The following is a 17578-nucleotide window of genomic DNA, read 5'->3' as shown; positions in this document are numbered from 1 at the left end:
ATATAGAACCACGATAAACTCTGGCCTGCTTTAGTGCACCCCTGCCTCAGTTTCCCCTTGGGCATGATTCTGACTAATCCTGGGTGTGCTCATGGATTACAGGTCCCAGATTTGGGTATGGATATTGCTCAGGGCTGCGTTTCCTTAAACTCTGGGCCGGATGGAGTGTGAGAGTATTTTTGGCATCAAACTCCTGTCTGAGGATTTAGAGCCGCGGTGCTCTCCCCGCGCGTGGGCTCCGTGGGAGTTGTCCCTGGGCGGTCTCGAACCCGCGGCCCCGCGGAGCGCGGCGCTCACCGCCGGCCGCCAGGGGGCAGCAGCGCCGCGCCCGGGCGCTCCCGCCGCTTCCGGCGCACGTGGGGCGCGCGCGCACATGGCGGCGGTGAGCGGGGCCGGGGCCGGGATGGGCATGGACGGGAGCTGCAGGGTGGGAATGCTGCGGCGCTCTGGGGTTTTCTCGCCCTCCCCTGGGGTTCCCCCGCGCGGCTCCTGCTCGGTGCGCGGGGTTTGTCCCTCCCACGGGCGCTACGCGGGGTCTCCCCGTGGAGGTCCCCTCTCCCCGGTGGGATTCCCGGCGCTGAGCCCGCTGTCCCGCAGGACATGTCGCCTGACGAGGAGGATGTGCAGCGGCTCCTGATCCAGTTCCGCGATGAGGCAGGGGAGTGCCTGGGCTCCCCCTTCGATGTCCCGGTCACCATCACTCCCGACAAGCTGCAGCTCGTCTGCAACGCCCTCCTAGAGAAGGTGAGACCCCTCCCGAGCTCCCCGGCACCCCCAGCCCGACCCTCGCCCCTCGCTACCTCACCTGCCCTTTCTCCCGCAGGATGAGCCGGTGCCTCTGGCCTTCTTCGTCCACGATGCCGAGATCGTGGCGTCGCTGGAGAAGACCCTGGCAGGGCAGAGCGTGGAGACAGAGAAGGTGCTGGACATCATCTACCAGCCGCAGGCGGTGTTCAGGGTGCGGGCGGTGACGCGCTGCACCAGCTCCCTGGAGGGACACACCGAGGCCGTCATCTCCGTGGCTTTCAGCCCCACGGGAAAGTACGAGGGTCTGGCTGCGGGGTGGGATCAGGGCGAGGCAGCAGCTGCCATTATCCTGTCCTGGGGACACTGCTGAGCCTTTCCTCCTCTCCCAGGTACCTGGCGAGTGGCTCTGGGGACACCACTGTCCGATTCTGGGACCTCAGCACGGAAACGCCACAGTTCACAGCCAAAGGTGGGTGCTGGGTGTGCCAGGAGGGCAGCGTGTGCCTGCCTGGGGGGACAAGCAGAGCAGAGCCTGGTGCTGTTCCAGCTGTCCAGGCTGGGGCTATAGCCAGGAGAGGGAGTAGCTCTCTTTGGCAAAGTGGGAAAAGAGGGGCTGGCCAGGAGGAACACAGAGTGGCTTCCTGCTGGGAAACCAGTGCCAGCTCTCCTCTCACACCCACCGTGCTCTCTCTGCCAGGTCACCGGCACTGGGTGCTCAGCATTGCTTGGTCACCTGATGGCAAGAAACTGGCCTCGGGCTGCAAGAACAGCCAGGTACATGTGGGCTGCCTCAGCATGGGGCTGGGGGCTGGGGGGGATTTGGGGTGAAGCCGTGTTTCTTTAGGAGTGTATCCCATTGTTTTGAGCAGGATTCCCATTCGCCAGAGCAGCTTTGTGTGTGGGTGTGTCACAGTATTGAGAGAAGCATCTCTGTGCCAGGCAGTGCTCTGGCATTGTCACCTTGGGGAGCTCTTGCTGCTGAGTCCTGCTGTCTTGTGGCAGATGCTTTTCCCTCTGTACAGGAAGGAGTCCAGGCTTTGGATGTGGTTGTTGGCAGGCGGCTCCATCACGAGGGAGGTGTCTGGAGTGAGGAGGGTCAGGGCTGCTGTTAGTGTGACCCAGGCGTGCACAGCAGCCTGGTCACCGTGTTCCCACACAGACAAGGCCAAATTCCCTCTGGCAGGAACAGGAAAGGAGTTCAGCCTCTGCTGTGGGGCAAAATTCATGTGCTTGAAGTGCAGAAATGCCTGGGCAAGCAGGAGTGTGTGGTGAAATGGGAGCTGAGCTGCTGAGGGGCAGTTGCCATCTCTGACCTTTGAATGGTCTGGGAGCAATGACAGCACTCACAGAGCTGCCAAAGTTCTGATGCCAATCCCAAGGAAATATCCTGGGCCAGGATGGTTCAGCCATGGTTCGGTGCTGGTTTCCCTTTAATTGAACCCAGAGAGCTGCTTGTCCTCCTTTTCCCTATTTCTCCCAAGTTCTTAAGTAGGAGATGACTAATGCCTTGGCTCTTAAGATGAACATTTATGTAGAGAGAGAATCAACAAGAGAAAACCAGCATGTGTCCCACCCACAGCATCCGATAATCAGCAGCATTTAGCACGCTGTGCCTTTCACTGTGCTCTGCAAACACTCACTGAGTCTCTGGCACAGGGTGGCTTTTTGGGACCTGTATCCTTTTTGAGTTGAGTCAGATAATTTTGTAGCTGCAGCGTTTTAGGCAGACAGGAGGGCAATCAGGTCTCATTCTTTTGGATGTCAGCTGATTGCTGCAGGGATTTGGAAAGGCATCCAGCCCCCTTCCCCTGCTGCTGCCTGCAAGTTCAAACATGATCCCAAGGACACCTCTGCTTTCTAAATGGAGCTCCAGTATCTCTGGGATTCACATGATGTCTGTGGCCTGACGCAACCCTTGTGGTTCCTGTCTTGGACAGATCTTTCTCTGGGACCCAGCCACTGGCAGCCAGATCGGCCGGGTGCTCTCTGGCCACTCCAAATGGATCACATGGCTGTGCTGGGAACCACTCCACATGTAAGTGAAGGGGCCAGCTCAGCCCTTCCCTTTGCTCCTATGGAAAAGAGCAGCCTGACCTGAAGGGCATTGCTCCTGTTTGCCTTTCTCCTGTTACAGGAAAGAGCCCGTGTACAACAGCTCTCAAGGTGAGCTGGGAAAAATGTGTGCAGCTGGGAACCAGGAGTCCCAGCTGCTGCTCACAGTCCCTGTGAGTTGCTGGGGAATCACTGCCAGGCTGTGTCTGTTTTCCCCTGGGAAAAAGACACACCTGCCTGTGGAAAACACTGCTTTTGTGGTGCTGGACAAACACTGATGTGCTGCTCCAGCAATGCTGAGGTGGGAGCAGGGAAGCCTGGTGGTGTCCAAGGGCAGAGCACTTCTTTCTGCTCTCCTAAACCTGCTGGCCTCTGTCATCCCATTTGTTTTTTATGAGGGATGATTAGCTGTACAATCCCCTTATCCTTTCGATCTGCTAAAGCTCCCTCTGGGAGAGGTGGGTGGAGTGGGACAGTTGTAGGCATTAATCCAAGATGTTACAGAAATAAATAAAAAAGAAAGAGAAAGGGCCCCTTCAGAGCAGATCCCTGCAAATTGAATTTGCCAGTAGGAAGCTCCAGCTATTTGTAGACAATTAACTGGATTAGCAAAAAAATTATTGTAAGGAAGATGAGGAAATGGAGAGGAGAGACATGACCCTGCCAGAGCTGCAGTTCTTTCTTCAGCCAGTTCCAGTGCAATGGGAGGGGCTGGGCTCTTCCCCACTGCTGGTACAGCCATGCAGAGTGATAAAGATGTGTAAAGGACAGAGGGTTGGGGCTGCCCTGGCCTTGCTGGGTTGTGGCCAGCTGCTTCCAGATGTGTTCAATTTGCCCCCTGAGCCACAATGGATGTGGATGGACATTGCTCCTTGCAGTCCTGTCAGCACAACAGCACTCTGTCCACAGGGTGCAAATGAAGCATGGCAGAGGCAGGGGAACATCCAACACATTCCTAGTGCCATGGAGCTGTGCCCCCTGTGTGAGGCTGATCCCCTGCTCAGGGCTCTCTCCAGCTTGTGCCCAGGAAAGGTGCCAGTTCATGGTGACCTCGTGGGTTAAAGTTGTGCAAACAAGGTCATTGCCAAGGCCTCAGCTGCCAGGTTTACCCTGGATTGATTTCTCCAATTGCAGCCCAGGAGTTGGTTTGGAGGAAGCATTTGTCTGCCTCTCCCTGCCTTGTGAGACCTTGTTCTCTGTAGGTCAGTGCTCTGCCCCTGTTTGGCCTCTCTGATCTTAAGCCAAAAGAAAGTTGCATTTTATTGCCTGCTTGAATCCTCTGGGGCTGGTGGGGAAGGAGCTCAGGGGAGCTGCACAAATGGTTTGATCTCTTTGCCCAGAAACCCAGAGTGCCGTTACCTGGCCAGTGCCTCCAAGGACGGCAGCATCCGCATCTGGGACACGCTGATGGGCAGGTGTGACAAAATCCTCACAAGCCACACGCAGTCGGTGACCTGTGTGAAGTGGGGGGGTGATGGCTTGCTCTACTCCTCCTCCCAGGACAGGACCATCAAAGTCTGGAGGAGCCAGGATGTAAGTAAGGGACTGCCCTTGGGCTGCTGGCAAAGGCTGGGCACACTGTGGGGTAGCTTTGTCTGCTCTTCCTGGCACAGCTTGTGCCCTGAAAAACAGAGCTGCTGTGTCTTCTTGACTTGTCAGACCTGTTGCTTGGCACCATTTGCAAGGGGTAGCTGTTGTGTGATGTTTTCATCCTTAAGAGCATTAAAAGGGGCTAAAAGCTGGAAACATCCCTGGAGCAACTTGAGCTGCTGGGTGTTGTGCAAGACAAACCGATTCCTGAAGCTCAGCCACGTTGTGTCCTCCCTGCTTAGCCTGCCTGCAGCCGGGGCAAGCAGGTTTGCAAAGTTTGGGGCTGGTCCCTGCAGTCTGGGGCGAGTGTGGTGGGTGCTGTCCCTGTCTGAGGGAGGCTTTGTCCCCAGGGGGTGCTGTGCCGCACGCTGCAGGGCCACGCGCACTGGGTCAACACCATGGCCCTGAGCACCGACTACGTTCTCCGCACCGGCGCCTTCGAGCCGGCTGAGGCCACCATCAACCCCCAGGATGTCAGAGGCTCCTGTGAGTGCAGCACCCACCTTGGAGGCTGGGGGAGGGCTGGTCATGCTGGAAGTCAAGGTTTTTCTTGCCCATGCCAGGGTGGAGCAGTTTGGGGGATGGGGTGGTCCTGTTTTCTGAGGCTTTTGCTCCCCGGTTGCCTTTGGCACATTGAGCAGTCACAAATGCTCCTGCTAAACCTGCAGAGCCAGGATTGGAATTGGCATGACAAGTTTTTTTTTATCTAAAGGATTTCTTCTTTCTTTTGTACCCTCCTTTTTCCTTTTTCAGTGTCAGAACTGAAAGACAGGGCATTGCAGAGGTACAACCAAGTCCGGGTAAGTCCCTTTTGTCCCTGCTGTCACTTCTAACACTGTCACTGGTGAAAGCAGTGGACACTCCTAATGCTAATGTGCTTCCAAGCTCTTCACACCTGGCTTGTACAAAACTCAGAGTCTTTCATCCTTTTTCAGGGCCAGGAACCAGAAAGGCTCGTCTCTGGGTCAGATGATTTCACCCTGTTTCTTTGGAGACCAGCAGAAGACAAGAAGCCACTGGAGAGAATGACAGGCCACCAGGCATTGATTAACCAAGTCCTGTTCTCCCCAGACACCCGGATAATAGCTAGTGCTTCCTTTGACAAGTCCATAAAGCTCTGGGATGGTAGGACAGGAAAGTGAGTTGGTTTGTTCTGTTGGAGTTGGTGCAGGTGTGGAGTCTGTGTGTAATGCTTAGGGCACACAGGGCTGGGCCTCAGTTCATTGCCAGCAGCTCCCTGGTGTGTTCAGCATCTCTGTAGCCTCAACTCATACAAAGCCACTCTGCTGCCTCTGCCTTTTTCTGCCCTCAGGAAGTCTCTTGTCTGGCTTTTCTTGTGTCAGGGTGTCTGTGCTTGGCTCTGTGTGTGCTGCCCCACTGTGACACAGCCACAGCACTGCCTGGCACCTGTGTGCACACCCTGTTGCTGCAGGGTCGGTTCTCTGGGGCAGGCGCAGCTGTGGTGGGATAGGATGTTCCACTCCACTGATCTTCTGAAGATGTGTGTGTTGGGAACTGGAGACTGACCCAGTTTAAACAGTTCTTGTGCCAGAGAACAGCTTGTTCTGGATGATGCAAATTCTTGTAGTTACAAGTAGTGCTGTTGGTATTTGGATGCTCCTGTAATCCAGCTTTTAACTTTCAGCTGCAGTAGTGGTGAGCTCTTGGAGGCAGCAGTCCTTCCTTGCAAACCAACCTTAGTGCTCATGAGCTTGGCATGTCAGCAATTCTAATGGTCCTTCTAAATCTGGGCTGCTCAGCCAGAGAGGGAAGGACACACCTGTGCAGTGAGGCTGAAGTGTTGCCTGCTGGATAAGGGTTCCTTGGCAGAGGGGCTGAGATGAAGAGGCATCTTTTAGAAGGTTCTGATCCCACTTGGGAGGGTTTTTGGATGGACTCTGTCTAACAATTGACTGCCTGGGGTGTGCTGGGCATCCTGTGACTGTGCCGGTAGAGAAGAAACATGAAGGTAAGGGCAAGTTTGAGCAAAGCCTGGTGCTCTAGCAGCCTGTCCTTGTCCCCAGGTACCTGACATCGCTGAGGGGCCACGTGTCGGCCGTGTACCAGATCGCCTGGTCAGCCGACAGCCGCTTGCTGGTGAGCGGCAGCAGCGACAGCACCCTCAAGGTCTGGGATGCCAAGACAAAGAAACTGGCCATTGACCTGCCTGGCCATGCAGATGAGGTGAGCTCCCTGCTGGAGCTGAGGTGTTTGGGAGGCAGGAGTGACCCCTCCTCCCAGCAGAGGTGACTGATTTCCATCACACCAGGTGTACGCAGCGGATTGGAGCCCGGACGGACAGAGGGTGGCGAGCGGAGGGAAGGACAAGTGTTTGAGGATGTGAGTAACCTGTCTGTCCACAAGGATGCTGCAGCTACTCCATGTGTCCCTCAGGCCACAGTGCCCTTGCACAGACCTGTGTGGTTAGGGCATGGTCTTGCAGAGAGCACAGCACTGGGTCAAATTTCAGTTGGAGACCTGACCTCTGTCGGGGCAGGGACTCTTGCTGGGAGATAACTAGAAAGCAGAGCCCCTCCAGCCCAGCAGTCAGGATGAAATTTGACTCAGATATTTTGACTCCTGGAGAAGGGAAGGAACAGTTGCACCAGCTGGTCAGGTCTTACTTTCTGACCTTCTTCCCTCTCCCAGTTATGCAGACAAATTCCTGGGAGCTGGTTGCCATTTGACTGTGGCTGGTGACCCCAGGTCTCTGCAGTGCTGCTCTTGCTGGTGCCTGCTGGGCTCTGTGCAGAGCTGGTGTCCCACCACAGGGACACAGCAGCTCTTTCCTTTCCAGATGGCGGCGATAGGAGCAGTGACATGGAGCTGCTGGTCCTGCCCTCAGCACAGTCCTGGGACATCTCCAAGGTGATGGATGAAGAGATTGACCCAAACGTGGCTCCGTGTTCCGTTGGCAACTCTCCCTCGTGGACACTTTCCTTATATTTATTTAAGGAAATTTTAATTCTGGTTCTTATTAAGAGCTGTGCATTGCAGGATGATTTCCTCTGAACATCACAGGAGGGATATCTTATCTGCCTCCATCTCAACTGGCTTTTTATTGGAATTTCTGCCTCACAGTAGCCACTGTCCTGAAAGGAGCAAGCAAAGGGCAGAGACTGCTCGTGAATCCTGTGCAGAAGAGGGTTTTAGTGGGAGCAGAGAGGGTTGTTCTTTGTGTGGCCTTCAGAGAGAGAAAAATGGGAAATTTCAGTACATCATTACAGTGCAGAATTGTGCTTGGCTGCATGTCTGGGACAAAGATCTGCTAAGAATGAGTCCTTGGGGCTTCTCGTTATTCCAGTAAGGTTTTGCCTTTGCACACAGCCCCATTTCCCTGTGGGCTGTGCTGAGCATTATCTGCCAGTCACCCTCTGCATCCACAGCAGATAACTCCTTTGCTAATCTGTTCAGGGTGCAACAGGCACAGACTTCAAATGACTGCTGGAGCTGTGCTGAGTTTTCAGGTTTCAGCAGCTCTTGGGAATGAGGAAATGAGACTGAACAGGGGAGAGAGTGTCCTTTTCCCATCCACCACTAGCTTGGGGGGAAGGAAGGATAGGGTGGGGAAAGGGAAGAATAGAGCAGGAATTCTGTGTGGCACTTGTCCCTTGCCCTGGATACATGCTGACAGCAGGGCTGGGAGTGACACAGAAGATGGCAATGCTTCCATTGCACAGAGCTGGCTCCTGGAATTTCTCAAGTGCATTTACTTGCCCAGTGGGTGAGAGGGATTCACACTGTCAGCTGGGTATTTGTAAGTTTGCTTATGAGCCTTTTTATCAGTCAATTCATGCCTCCAGCCATCATGACATGAGTAGATCTGGACTGTGTTTATTTCCAGGATGCTTATGAAACAGAAAATCAAGATGTGATTAATAAGGAGCATTACACTGTCAGATTTAGTTGCAGCAGGTTAGCATGAAGGTCAAAACATTCTCCATAGCCCTCATACACACTGATTACTACAACTCAGAACAGGAGTTTGGGTCTAAGAAGTTCCCCAGCTGCAGAAGATGCATTTTAGGACTTTATCCCTCGTTTGGAGAATTAAGATTGTGCAGTGATGCCTTTTGCTTGTCTGCAAGTGCTCAGGTGAGCCAAGGGCTGGAACAAAGGGTTAAATCTTTAATATGACTGAGGAGACAATTTCTATTTCCTGTTGCCATTACTATCTCCTTCTGCCAGCCAAGTCAGGAGGGATCTATCTCTGTGGGATCTTTTGGGAAGAGCTCAGTATTCCATACCTGCTTTTTCATTAGGGTGCTTCCTCCAGCTGCTTCTTGCTGACAGTGAAGACCACATTGCCTGCATAAACAAAACCTTTTGTAATTCACTGAGGTAAATGTGGGACAGGGGGCTTTAAAACCAGCTGCTAGGTCTGGCCTTGGAAGGAAGAGGAACAGGTCACTGGTAAGAGCCAAGAAGCCTCCCTGGTTTCCAAGTTTTTTAGGGTGCTTGTGCTAAAGGAAATGACCCACCCTTGGGAGTTCAGCTCTCTGTCCCCAAGTCTGACTTGCTGCAAGCAGCAGCTCCAGATTGCAAGTGGCTCTTCCTGAGTGAAAAATCATTCTCTGCTTCCTACTGTGGAGTGCTGCTCAGGGTTGCTGTGCCCTGTCAATCCATGGTGGGTTTTGTGTTGGAGGCAGGGATGTATCAGAGCTCAGGGGAGCAATCCTGCCTGTGGGAATTTGGCTTGGCTGTGCATGTAGGTAGTGTTGCTGTGTGTAGGTGTACCTAAAATATCAGTGTACCTTGCCCACTGATTTCCAAACCAAAGCAATCACTGTGCCCTCTGACCGTGCTCCTGCCATCCCTTCAGACTTGGCTTCTGGGACAGAAGCCTGATTAAAACCCACCTTTCTAATGCTGCAGCAGAAGGGTTTTCCAAAGGGAAGTGAGAAGAGAGCCTTGCAACTGAGTTAACATCAAATTAAGCTCTTGGCCTTAATCTTCCTCTGATCTGATAGCGGGTAGATTTTTGAACCACGCTCTGTGATGGTTTTGCATGTAAACCAAATTGTATTTCCTTATCTAAGCATCTGCTGCTATTTTTACCATTCATACAGCACCAGCCTGCATGCATACTAAGTGCTGGCCCTGCTCCAGCTGTATTCCTGAGCAATTCCCTAACACTCCTCCCTCCCAGTTTTATTTGAATGCGGCATTTCCCGGGCTTGGCTGCAGTCTCCTGCCTGCTCAGGCTCTGGGGAAGGAAGAACTCCCTTCCCCTTCCCCTTCCCCTTCCCCTTCCCCTTCCCCTTCCCCTTCCCCTTCCCCTCCCCTCCCCTTCCCTTCCCTTCCCTTCTTGGCAGGAGCTGTGGTGAGCGTGACCTCCCTCACTCTGCCGTGCTGGGGATGGGAGCTTTAATTAGCTAATTTGGGCAATTGCAGATGCAAATTTGGGTTGATGGTGTTATTAATGGGGAAGATGTTACTTTGTGTTAAGGCACAAATCTAGGAGGTAGGCTTCTTGCTCTTTTGGGATCAGCAGCACCAGCCTTACAGAATACCTCCTGAAATGCCTGAGCTTTTCCAGTGCTGTTTGATAGGAATCCTGGGATCTGCTTCTATGTTTCAGTCCAGTTCCTCCTGAGTTACTCATTAAGCATTTTACACAGGTTTTACCACAAGAATGTAATTTTTCATTGGTAATACAAGAATAATTTTAAGCATAGCCAGAAATTGTCCTGCAGAGCCCTCTGACTTTCTCCTTTAAAAGCTCAGCTGATGCCACCATTAATTTTGTTATAAATCCCAATGGCAGGACAGTGGTGATAAGGACTGGGAAGTTTGCCAGTCCTCTGAGGAAGGTTTACCTGTCTAATGAAATCCTGAGTGTGTTGGAGGGAGGGAGGGAAGGAATGCTATGGTAAGAACACCTGGAGTGAAGTCAATAGCTCTGAGATGAGCAGGATGCTGTCAGACTCCTACCTTTGGGAGCTGATTTAGATAAGTGAGGCCTTAAAACTCTTCTTGGGGCTGTGTCCTGCTTCTCCATGCAAGTGGAGTGTGTGTTGTGTTCCCTGGGTCCTTGAAGCCACATGTTCCTGTCCTGTTCGACTCAGATGATCTCTTGAATATTTTCCCAGATCTGTAATTTAATTTCCATGTGCAAGTTTATAGCCTGGGGAGAGAGAGAGAAGAAAAATCCTTCAATGAATAGCAAGAAAATGAACTTCATTCATTGTTCTACATGAAAAGTAGAGAAGCAGCCTTGCTCTGCCTTTTTTTTTGAGTCAGCCCAGGTGCTGTTCAGGTGATGTTTCTACCTCAGGGCTGCATTTTGCTGGTATGGTGTGGCAGAGAAGGGCTTGCTGTGAATTCCATTAGTGCTTTTGGGGATGAAAGGTATTAAGAAAACTCAGAGCACTGATGTCTGTGTTCTGTGGAGCTGCTACCAGATGAAAGCATCCTTCTCTGCACTCAGACCAGAATCTGCAAGTTGCTAATTCCTTCCTAAATGTGTTGCTCTTGTGATCAGAAGCCCTGGCTCACAACTGAGGGACTAATTTGTCTGAAGCAAAGTAGTGCAGCTGGGAAGGAGCCCCAGAGCCATGCCCAGTACTGCTGTTATGTTTTTCTTCACTCTTTGAATGGTGATTGCAGAACTGTGGGCTGCAGCTCCTGCAGAGTGTGATGTTAAAAATGAACCAACTCAGGACACAGTGCTTGTGGTTTTGAAGGATCATGGAGGTCGATCAGGCAGGGTAGTGGTGCTCTGGGTGTTTTAGTGTCGTTCTGCATGGTGAGAGCAGAGCATCTCCCCAGGTGCTGCAGGATACAGGGCTGAACGTTGGATATCCGTGTGTAGGAGCAGCAGGAGCTCCTGCATCGCTCTCCCAACATCTCCAGCAACGAGGCTCCCTTTGGGAATGGTGAATCCAGTCTGTTCTGCCTCTGAACTCTTCCAGCAGCTGTGAAGCTGCTGTTTGTAGATTTTTTGGACGCTGGAGTTAGCGACACCCAGCAGCTCCCGCAGCCAGCTGGGAGTGACCCGCATGCAAATCCCGCAGCTCCAGCGAGCGCTGCTGGAGCCCTGGGGCGCCGCTGGGATCCCAGCGCAGCGTGTTTAGTTATTCCGGTCAAACCTCGCTGCCGCTGCCGGCTGTTTGTCCTTGCTGTGCTGAAACAAACCTGCTCCAGGGCTCCAGCCCCATTACGAGGACAAAAGGACATCAGGCAGTGCTGCTGCCGAAGGGAAGTGTGTCAGGAAATGTGTCTCGGTTCGCAGGTGTGGTGCAGAATGGGTGACTTTTATCTGCTCAAAAAGCATCTTCTGAATGGTTTTTTTTTTCAGCTTCCCTGAAATGTAGCTTGTGACATTGATTTTGGGGTGAGGATACACGCTGATGCTGAGAGGATTAATACTGAAGTGAGAATTGGTGGATGGTAATAAACAGCCAGTTCTGAGGGAAATTCTTTTTATGAATCAGAATATTTAACACATGGAGGCTTGTGGGCTTTTTCCTGGTTTAAAGGGGCACTGTGAAGGGTATCACAAAGTGTCTGTTACTACCAACACTTTAATTTATTATTAACTTGGAATATTTTTACATCTCGTTTATTCTTTCCACAGGGGTGTTCTGAACTGTTGAAATTATTGGTCAACTCTACTTTCCCGGGGTTGTTTGTTAGGGTAATGCCATGGGTGGATTTTGGATGGGAGCTCAAAACTTCACCAAATAAAGGGGGGGGATTGAGTTTTGAGGGGTTTTAAATCTCTTTGGTTCTCTTTGGCACTAAGTTTATTTCTTAGGATTCCTCTGATAGCTTAAAATGTCCTTTATAAAGCTGTCAATTTTCCTTAAGAATCTCTTGCTGGATATTTTTTCAATCTAAGTGCATTGTCTGTGGAAAAGTCTTTAGCTGAGGAGGTCCTGACATGGCACACTGCTCCAGTAGTGCCTGGTTTGGAGTGCTGGAAGGCCAAGGGAGATAAGTGAGGAATGGGGAGAGGCCCAACTGCACAACTCAGACTCTATTTTGATCTGGTGACACTGAAAGCAGAGCCTGTGTCACGTCAGGGAAGGCACAGCACAGCTGTGTGGGGTCAGAGGGGTCACACCCTGCATCCACTGGGGATTTTGGGGAAGCTGAAAGGGTCAGAGTGGGATGTGGAGATGGTGTGATGGAGAACAAGGGTACAGAGGGGGGGAAAGAGAGCAGTGAGGAATGGAACGCAGAGAAATGGAGCATAATTATGTGAACCTGGAGGTGAAGGTCAAAGGCTCCATGTGACTGTTGTTCGGTGGCTGGTTTTTTTTTTTTCTTAATGTTTGTACGTGCTGTAAACAGCCCCAGGCTGATCTAAAAGTGCTGGGAGGCAGAGGCTGTAAATTACACGCGTTGTTCTCCTTATAAAGGGAACAAACAACTCCAAGTGTCTTTGGCTCACAGCACTTTGTATGCCTGTTCCTCCATTGCCTCTCCATTCATTGAAATTCCTAGTTTCAGGTTTGAGGGAGGGTTTTGCTCGCTACTGGAGCAGGGACAGGGCTGAGTGTGTGTGACCTGGAGCAGGGACAGGGCTGACAGTGTGTGACCTGGAGGTGCTTTGTAAGCAGTGCCACTGCCTTGGAAGCCTGGGATGATCCAATACCTGCACTCCCACTCTGGCTGCCGACTGTCCCGGCTCTTGTCCTGTGCAACTCCGGTCCACTCTCTTCCCATGGAGGCCCCTCAGCGTTGTTCTCAATGGCGGGTGTGCCTGAGGGGGCCGAGGAAAGCGCTGAAGTGATGGCCGGGCTGAGTTCGGCCTCTCTGCCCCGGCTCCGGCGTGAGGGCAAGGGTGGGCCCAGGGGCCGGGGTCACCGTGCTCCCTGAGGGGACAGCCCGGACGGGCCGGGTGCGGGGCCGGAGAGGGCCCGGCGGGATCCCGGGAGGGCCCGGCGGGGTCCCGGGAGGGCCCGGCGGGGTCCCGGGAGGGCCCGGCGGGGTCCCGGGAGGGCTCAGGGGGGTCCCGGGAGGGCTCGGCGGGGTCCCGGGAGGGCTCGGCGGGATCCCGGGAGGGCTCGGCGGGGTCCCGGGAGGGCTCGGCGGGATCCCGGGAGGGCTCGGCGGGGTCCCGGGAGGGCCCGGCGGGGTCCCGGGAGGGCTCAGGGGGGTCCCGGGAGGGCCCGGCGGGGTCCCGGGAGGGCTCAGGGGGGTCCCGGGAGGGCCCGGCGGGGTCCCGGGAGGGCTCAGGGGGGTCCCGGGAGGGCTCGGCGGGGTCCCGGGAGGGCTCGGGGCAGCGGCCCCGCTCTGCGGCGCCGGCGGCGGAGGCACCGCCGGGTTACCCGGGGTGAGGCACTCTTTGGCCGCCGGCGGAAGCACCCGAGCTACCAGGCCTGCGCACTGCGGCTTATAAGAGCCGCGGGGCGGTGCGGAGGGTAGGGCACTCGCAGCCGGCGCTGGCCGAGTGCGGATCTCTGTGGAGGAAGTGGTGGAGCGGCTGGAGCCCCGGGAGGCGCTGGCGGCCTGAGAGACCCCCTCCGTCCGCACCCTCACCGCTTCCTCCTCTCTCGCGAGGGCTGCGGCGGCGACAGCGACAGCCACCCCCCGGAGCCGTGGGCCGCGCCTCCCCCCGCCTCGCTGGATGCTCTGGGGTTCGGTCCCTGAGCGGGGCCGCGGCGCCGGCAGCCCCCGCTGTGGCGGGGCCATGGGGCCGGGCAGCGGCAGGGCACGGAGCCCCCTTCCCCGCTGAGAAGGCCCCTCGTCCCGGCGCCGATGCCGCGCTGTCCCCTCACACCCAGCCCCTGAGATTCCCCCCTTTTCCCCTCCCCATGCCCGACGGAGCCCCTCGCCTCGGTGACGCCCTGCAGCAGCCCCGCCGGCCCGGGGGTCTGCGGCGGTATGAGAGGAGCTGCCCCCGCCGCCGGGGGCAGCCAGGACCGGGGCAGGCTCCCACCCCGCCGCCGGCTGCCGTGAGGCGGCTGTAGCTGGAGGAAGAACCCCTTTGTTTTCCCTCCGTCCTTCCCGGGGGCTTCATGCCCCGCTGAGGGATGATGGAGGTGGTGGGGGACTTTGAGTACAGCAAGAAGGACCTGATAGGACACGGAGCCTTTGCTGTGGTCTTCAAAGGTCGCCACCGCAAGGTAAACAGCGCAGCCGGAGCGGGGCTGGTTACACAACCCGGGGCCGGAGGAGCCCCTCGGGTGGGTGACAGCTGCGGTGGCGGTGGTGGGGTTTGTGTCCTCTGGGCAGTTTTGACGTGATTTGGGTGTTCGGGGAGAAAAAAGATCCGAAGGGAGGTGCGGGCTGGGCTGAGGCCCGCGGCCCTGAGGCGGGATCCGGCCCCAGCATCCATAAACCATTTATTTTTTTCCCTTCCCTCAGCCCCACCGGCCTGCCCGCGGTCCCACCGCTCCTCCCCGCTGTTGGCAGCTCCGTGCCATAGCGGCGAGGGGAGCCTTGCAGCTGTAGGGGAGCCTGAGCCCTTTGTTTGTCGGGAGGGTCATGTTTATCTCACTGGATAACGAGGGATCTAATGGAAAATTGTCTCCTTTGGGATTGGCTGAAGATTCCTTAAATTCAGAGGTGTCTGGTTTCCTGGCGTGACTTGCTCGTCGCCCCGGATATTCATAGTTACGTTATGGTTTCTCGATGCTGTGAGTTTATTCTGGTGCCTAAAGAGCTTTGCTTTCCAGAAAACAGCCCTTCAGATTTAGCATTTTGGAGGATTAAGGCAGCGCTCACAGCTTGGAGAGGCACGGTGCAGTGATTTTGGGGTTTAAAAAAAAAAAAAGGTAGAAAGGGAAACGGAAACTTTAAATGCCAATGGAGGTGCTCCCACCTCACAAATAAATAGTCAGTTTATTTTTGGATAATATATAAATATGAAACAGAGGGGGTTTTGTGCAGTTTTCATCTGTAGAGTATGAAAAAGAATATGAAAATGAGAAGTCCTTAAAGGACAGTAAAAGTAACTTGATCATTGTGAGAGGTCTAAGAAAGCAGATACATAGCACTGCTATGAAAAAATAAATGGAATATGATTACTTGTTGTTTTTTTTCTTGGTTTTTTTTTAATGCTTTTGAATCTCTTAAAATGCAGTGTAGCCAAAGCTGGATTTTAATAGCTGTCTAAGCTATTGTGGAGTGAAATAGTTCTTGATGGTGTCACGTGTTGTAATAATAACTGGTGGGTAGAAAAGGGGTGATCTTGCCACTTTTTCTCAGTGTTTTCCTAAATAGTTGTTAGAGGATAAAGGTTAAAAAAAAAAAAAAAACAAAAGTAAACTGACAATACATTTTTTGTTCGTTTTCAGAAAACTGATTGGGAAGTAGCCATAAAGAGTATTAACAAAAAGAACTTGTCGAAGTCACAAATCCTACTTGGAAAAGAAATAAAAATCTTAAAGGTATGTTAATTTGCAGTGATTTTTAAAGCTGCTTTACTTGAAAAGGAAAAGAGACTTCTGACCTAGTTCATTTCAGGTCATGGGTGTTATCACAGTAATTGCTCTTGTGCTGTTTCTTTGTTAGGGATCCAGAAATAAAAATACTATGAAAAACAGGAAAAAAAACCCCCATCTTCAGTTCTGGAAGTGTCTCAGAACAGGTTCTGAGCATGTTTTTGCAGTTAAAAGTAGCAAACTGTTGTGGAAGCAATCTCTGCTTTGTTTATTGCACTTTTGGAAGACTTTGTCCTTCAGGATGGCCAGTGTGGCACCTTTTCCCAGCAGATCATAACTGAGGGTGAAGCATCACTCTTTGATTTTCCTTCATCTTTTTTACTCAAAGCTGCCTTGAAAAGCTGAAATCAGTGAGCTGACTTTAATTCCTGAAGCAGTTGCCCACTTCTGCCTTGTGATAATTGCCTTGAAACAGGAGTGTGGCTCTAACAGGGGAAATGTCATGGAGCAGCTTTCAGTTTTTCAGTGTTATTTTATGGAAACATCTTTTTTAGGGTTCATTTAGCATTCCCTGCTCTCTGAATTTCACATCTCATTTCACACAGCTTTGCAGTAATATTGGTTGCTGCTTTCTTCCCATGTTTCTGAACTTCTTGAGATACATCACTACTTCATGTGCTATTATATTCTTATTTATTTATTATATACCAGAATTAGTGTTGGGTGTACTAGTGTGCTGCAAGTTCTTAACAAAAAATAAGTTTTTTTGAGCAGCTACAAATAATTCATGAGCTGTCCCATGAGTTTTATTTAATGATATTTGGCTTGATTTTCTTTGTGTTATAAAAGTAAGGTTGATTTGAACATGGTCTGGTTGGTTACTTCACTAAGCAAGAAATTGTGTAAGAGGAGAAAATTAAATCTTGGTAGCTTTCAGTGCTCATTAGAGGATCTTGTGCTCTGATACTTTCTGTAACAAGTCATAGACATGAAGTTCTGGAACCAAATGTTTTAATGACCTCTCAAAATATTGCCTAACTTCCTTATCCTGTAAATATTGCCCAAACAGCTGGGATGTCCTCTGAATTCCATCTGATCATCTTAAAAAGATTCTCTTTGATTATCAGCAAATTAAATTAATAATAATAATAGTAATACTAATAACCTTTTTCCATAATACAAATATTTTGTTTTACAGGAACTTCAGCACGAGAACATTGTAGCTCTTTATGATGTCCAGGTAAAATATATTTTGATGCCTTTATTTTCATTAAAATTAATTTATGAAAATACAGTGAATATATATAATGTATGCCAAGTAGAAGATTTTGAATGGATTTATTCTGAATTTCTGAATATTGAATCTATTTTGCTGCTGTCATCAGTTTGGAATTTAACAAAAACAAGTGTCATCAAGAGCAGCATCTTGGGGATCTGTGTGACAAAGAAATGTGATGTTCATCCCTGTGTCACAGTGAGGAGGAACTGAAGGAAGCAGAAAACCACAATCCCATGTATCAGTTGCCTGTGTGTTCAGGACAGGAACAGTGAAAAAAGCCAAGCAGACACTTGGATCTTTTCAATTAAATTTATTCATATTGTCTTCCTCTCTTGATTGCCAGGGTCCTGCCTGCTAAGGTGGAGGAGTTGCTCTGGAGCCTGTCTAGGGGACTGTATTCTGCTTAGGAAGTTCATTTTTGCTGCCAGTGTTGGGCAGAGCTAAATAAGACATGAGGTAGCTCATGCAGCCATTTATTGTGCTTGAATAAGAACTGTACATTTATCTCCTGGGCTCAGTTCTGATTTTAAATACAGACTTACACTGATGAAAAAAATTTACTGAGAAGCACCTT

The 17578-nt window shown here is 51.9% G+C and overlaps 2 protein-coding genes across 2 annotated transcripts in view; both read left to right on the top strand.

Annotated features, from left to right (window-relative positions):
- Positions 1 to 341: 341 nt before the first annotated feature.
- On the top strand, positions 342 to 7433 carry NLE1 (notchless homolog 1). The gene is made up of 13 exons (XM_079325099.1): positions 342 to 382; positions 598 to 744; positions 824 to 1041; positions 1137 to 1216; positions 1445 to 1521; positions 2685 to 2782; positions 4140 to 4332; positions 4740 to 4875; positions 5143 to 5189; positions 5325 to 5527; positions 6414 to 6573; positions 6659 to 6729; positions 7187 to 7433. Exons 1-13 carry the CDS (start codon positions 374 to 376, stop codon positions 7197 to 7199), a joined length of 1452 nt encoding a protein of 483 aa, XP_079181225.1. The 5' UTR covers positions 342 to 373; the 3' UTR covers positions 7200 to 7433.
- Positions 7434 to 13749: 6316 nt separating this feature from the next.
- ULK2 (unc-51 like autophagy activating kinase 2) overlaps positions 13750 to 17578 on the top strand; it is a 35912-nt gene continuing 32083 nt past the window's right edge. The window contains exons 1-3 of the mRNA XM_079325093.1: positions 13750 to 14465; positions 15639 to 15731; positions 16924 to 16965. Of these exons, the coding sequence (XP_079181219.1) occupies positions 14373 to 14465; positions 15639 to 15731; positions 16924 to 16965 (228 nt within the window). The 5' untranslated portion in view covers positions 13750 to 14372. The remainder of the gene's footprint in view (positions 14466 to 15638; positions 15732 to 16923; positions 16966 to 17578) is intronic.

This window comes from Erithacus rubecula (assembly GCF_903797595.1).
Source record: "Erithacus rubecula genome assembly, chromosome: 22".
In the NCBI taxonomy this organism is placed as follows: Eukaryota; Metazoa; Chordata; class Aves; order Passeriformes; family Muscicapidae; genus Erithacus; species Erithacus rubecula.
Note: the sequence above shows the minus strand (reverse complement) of the source record. Positions and strands in the feature narration are given on the sequence as shown.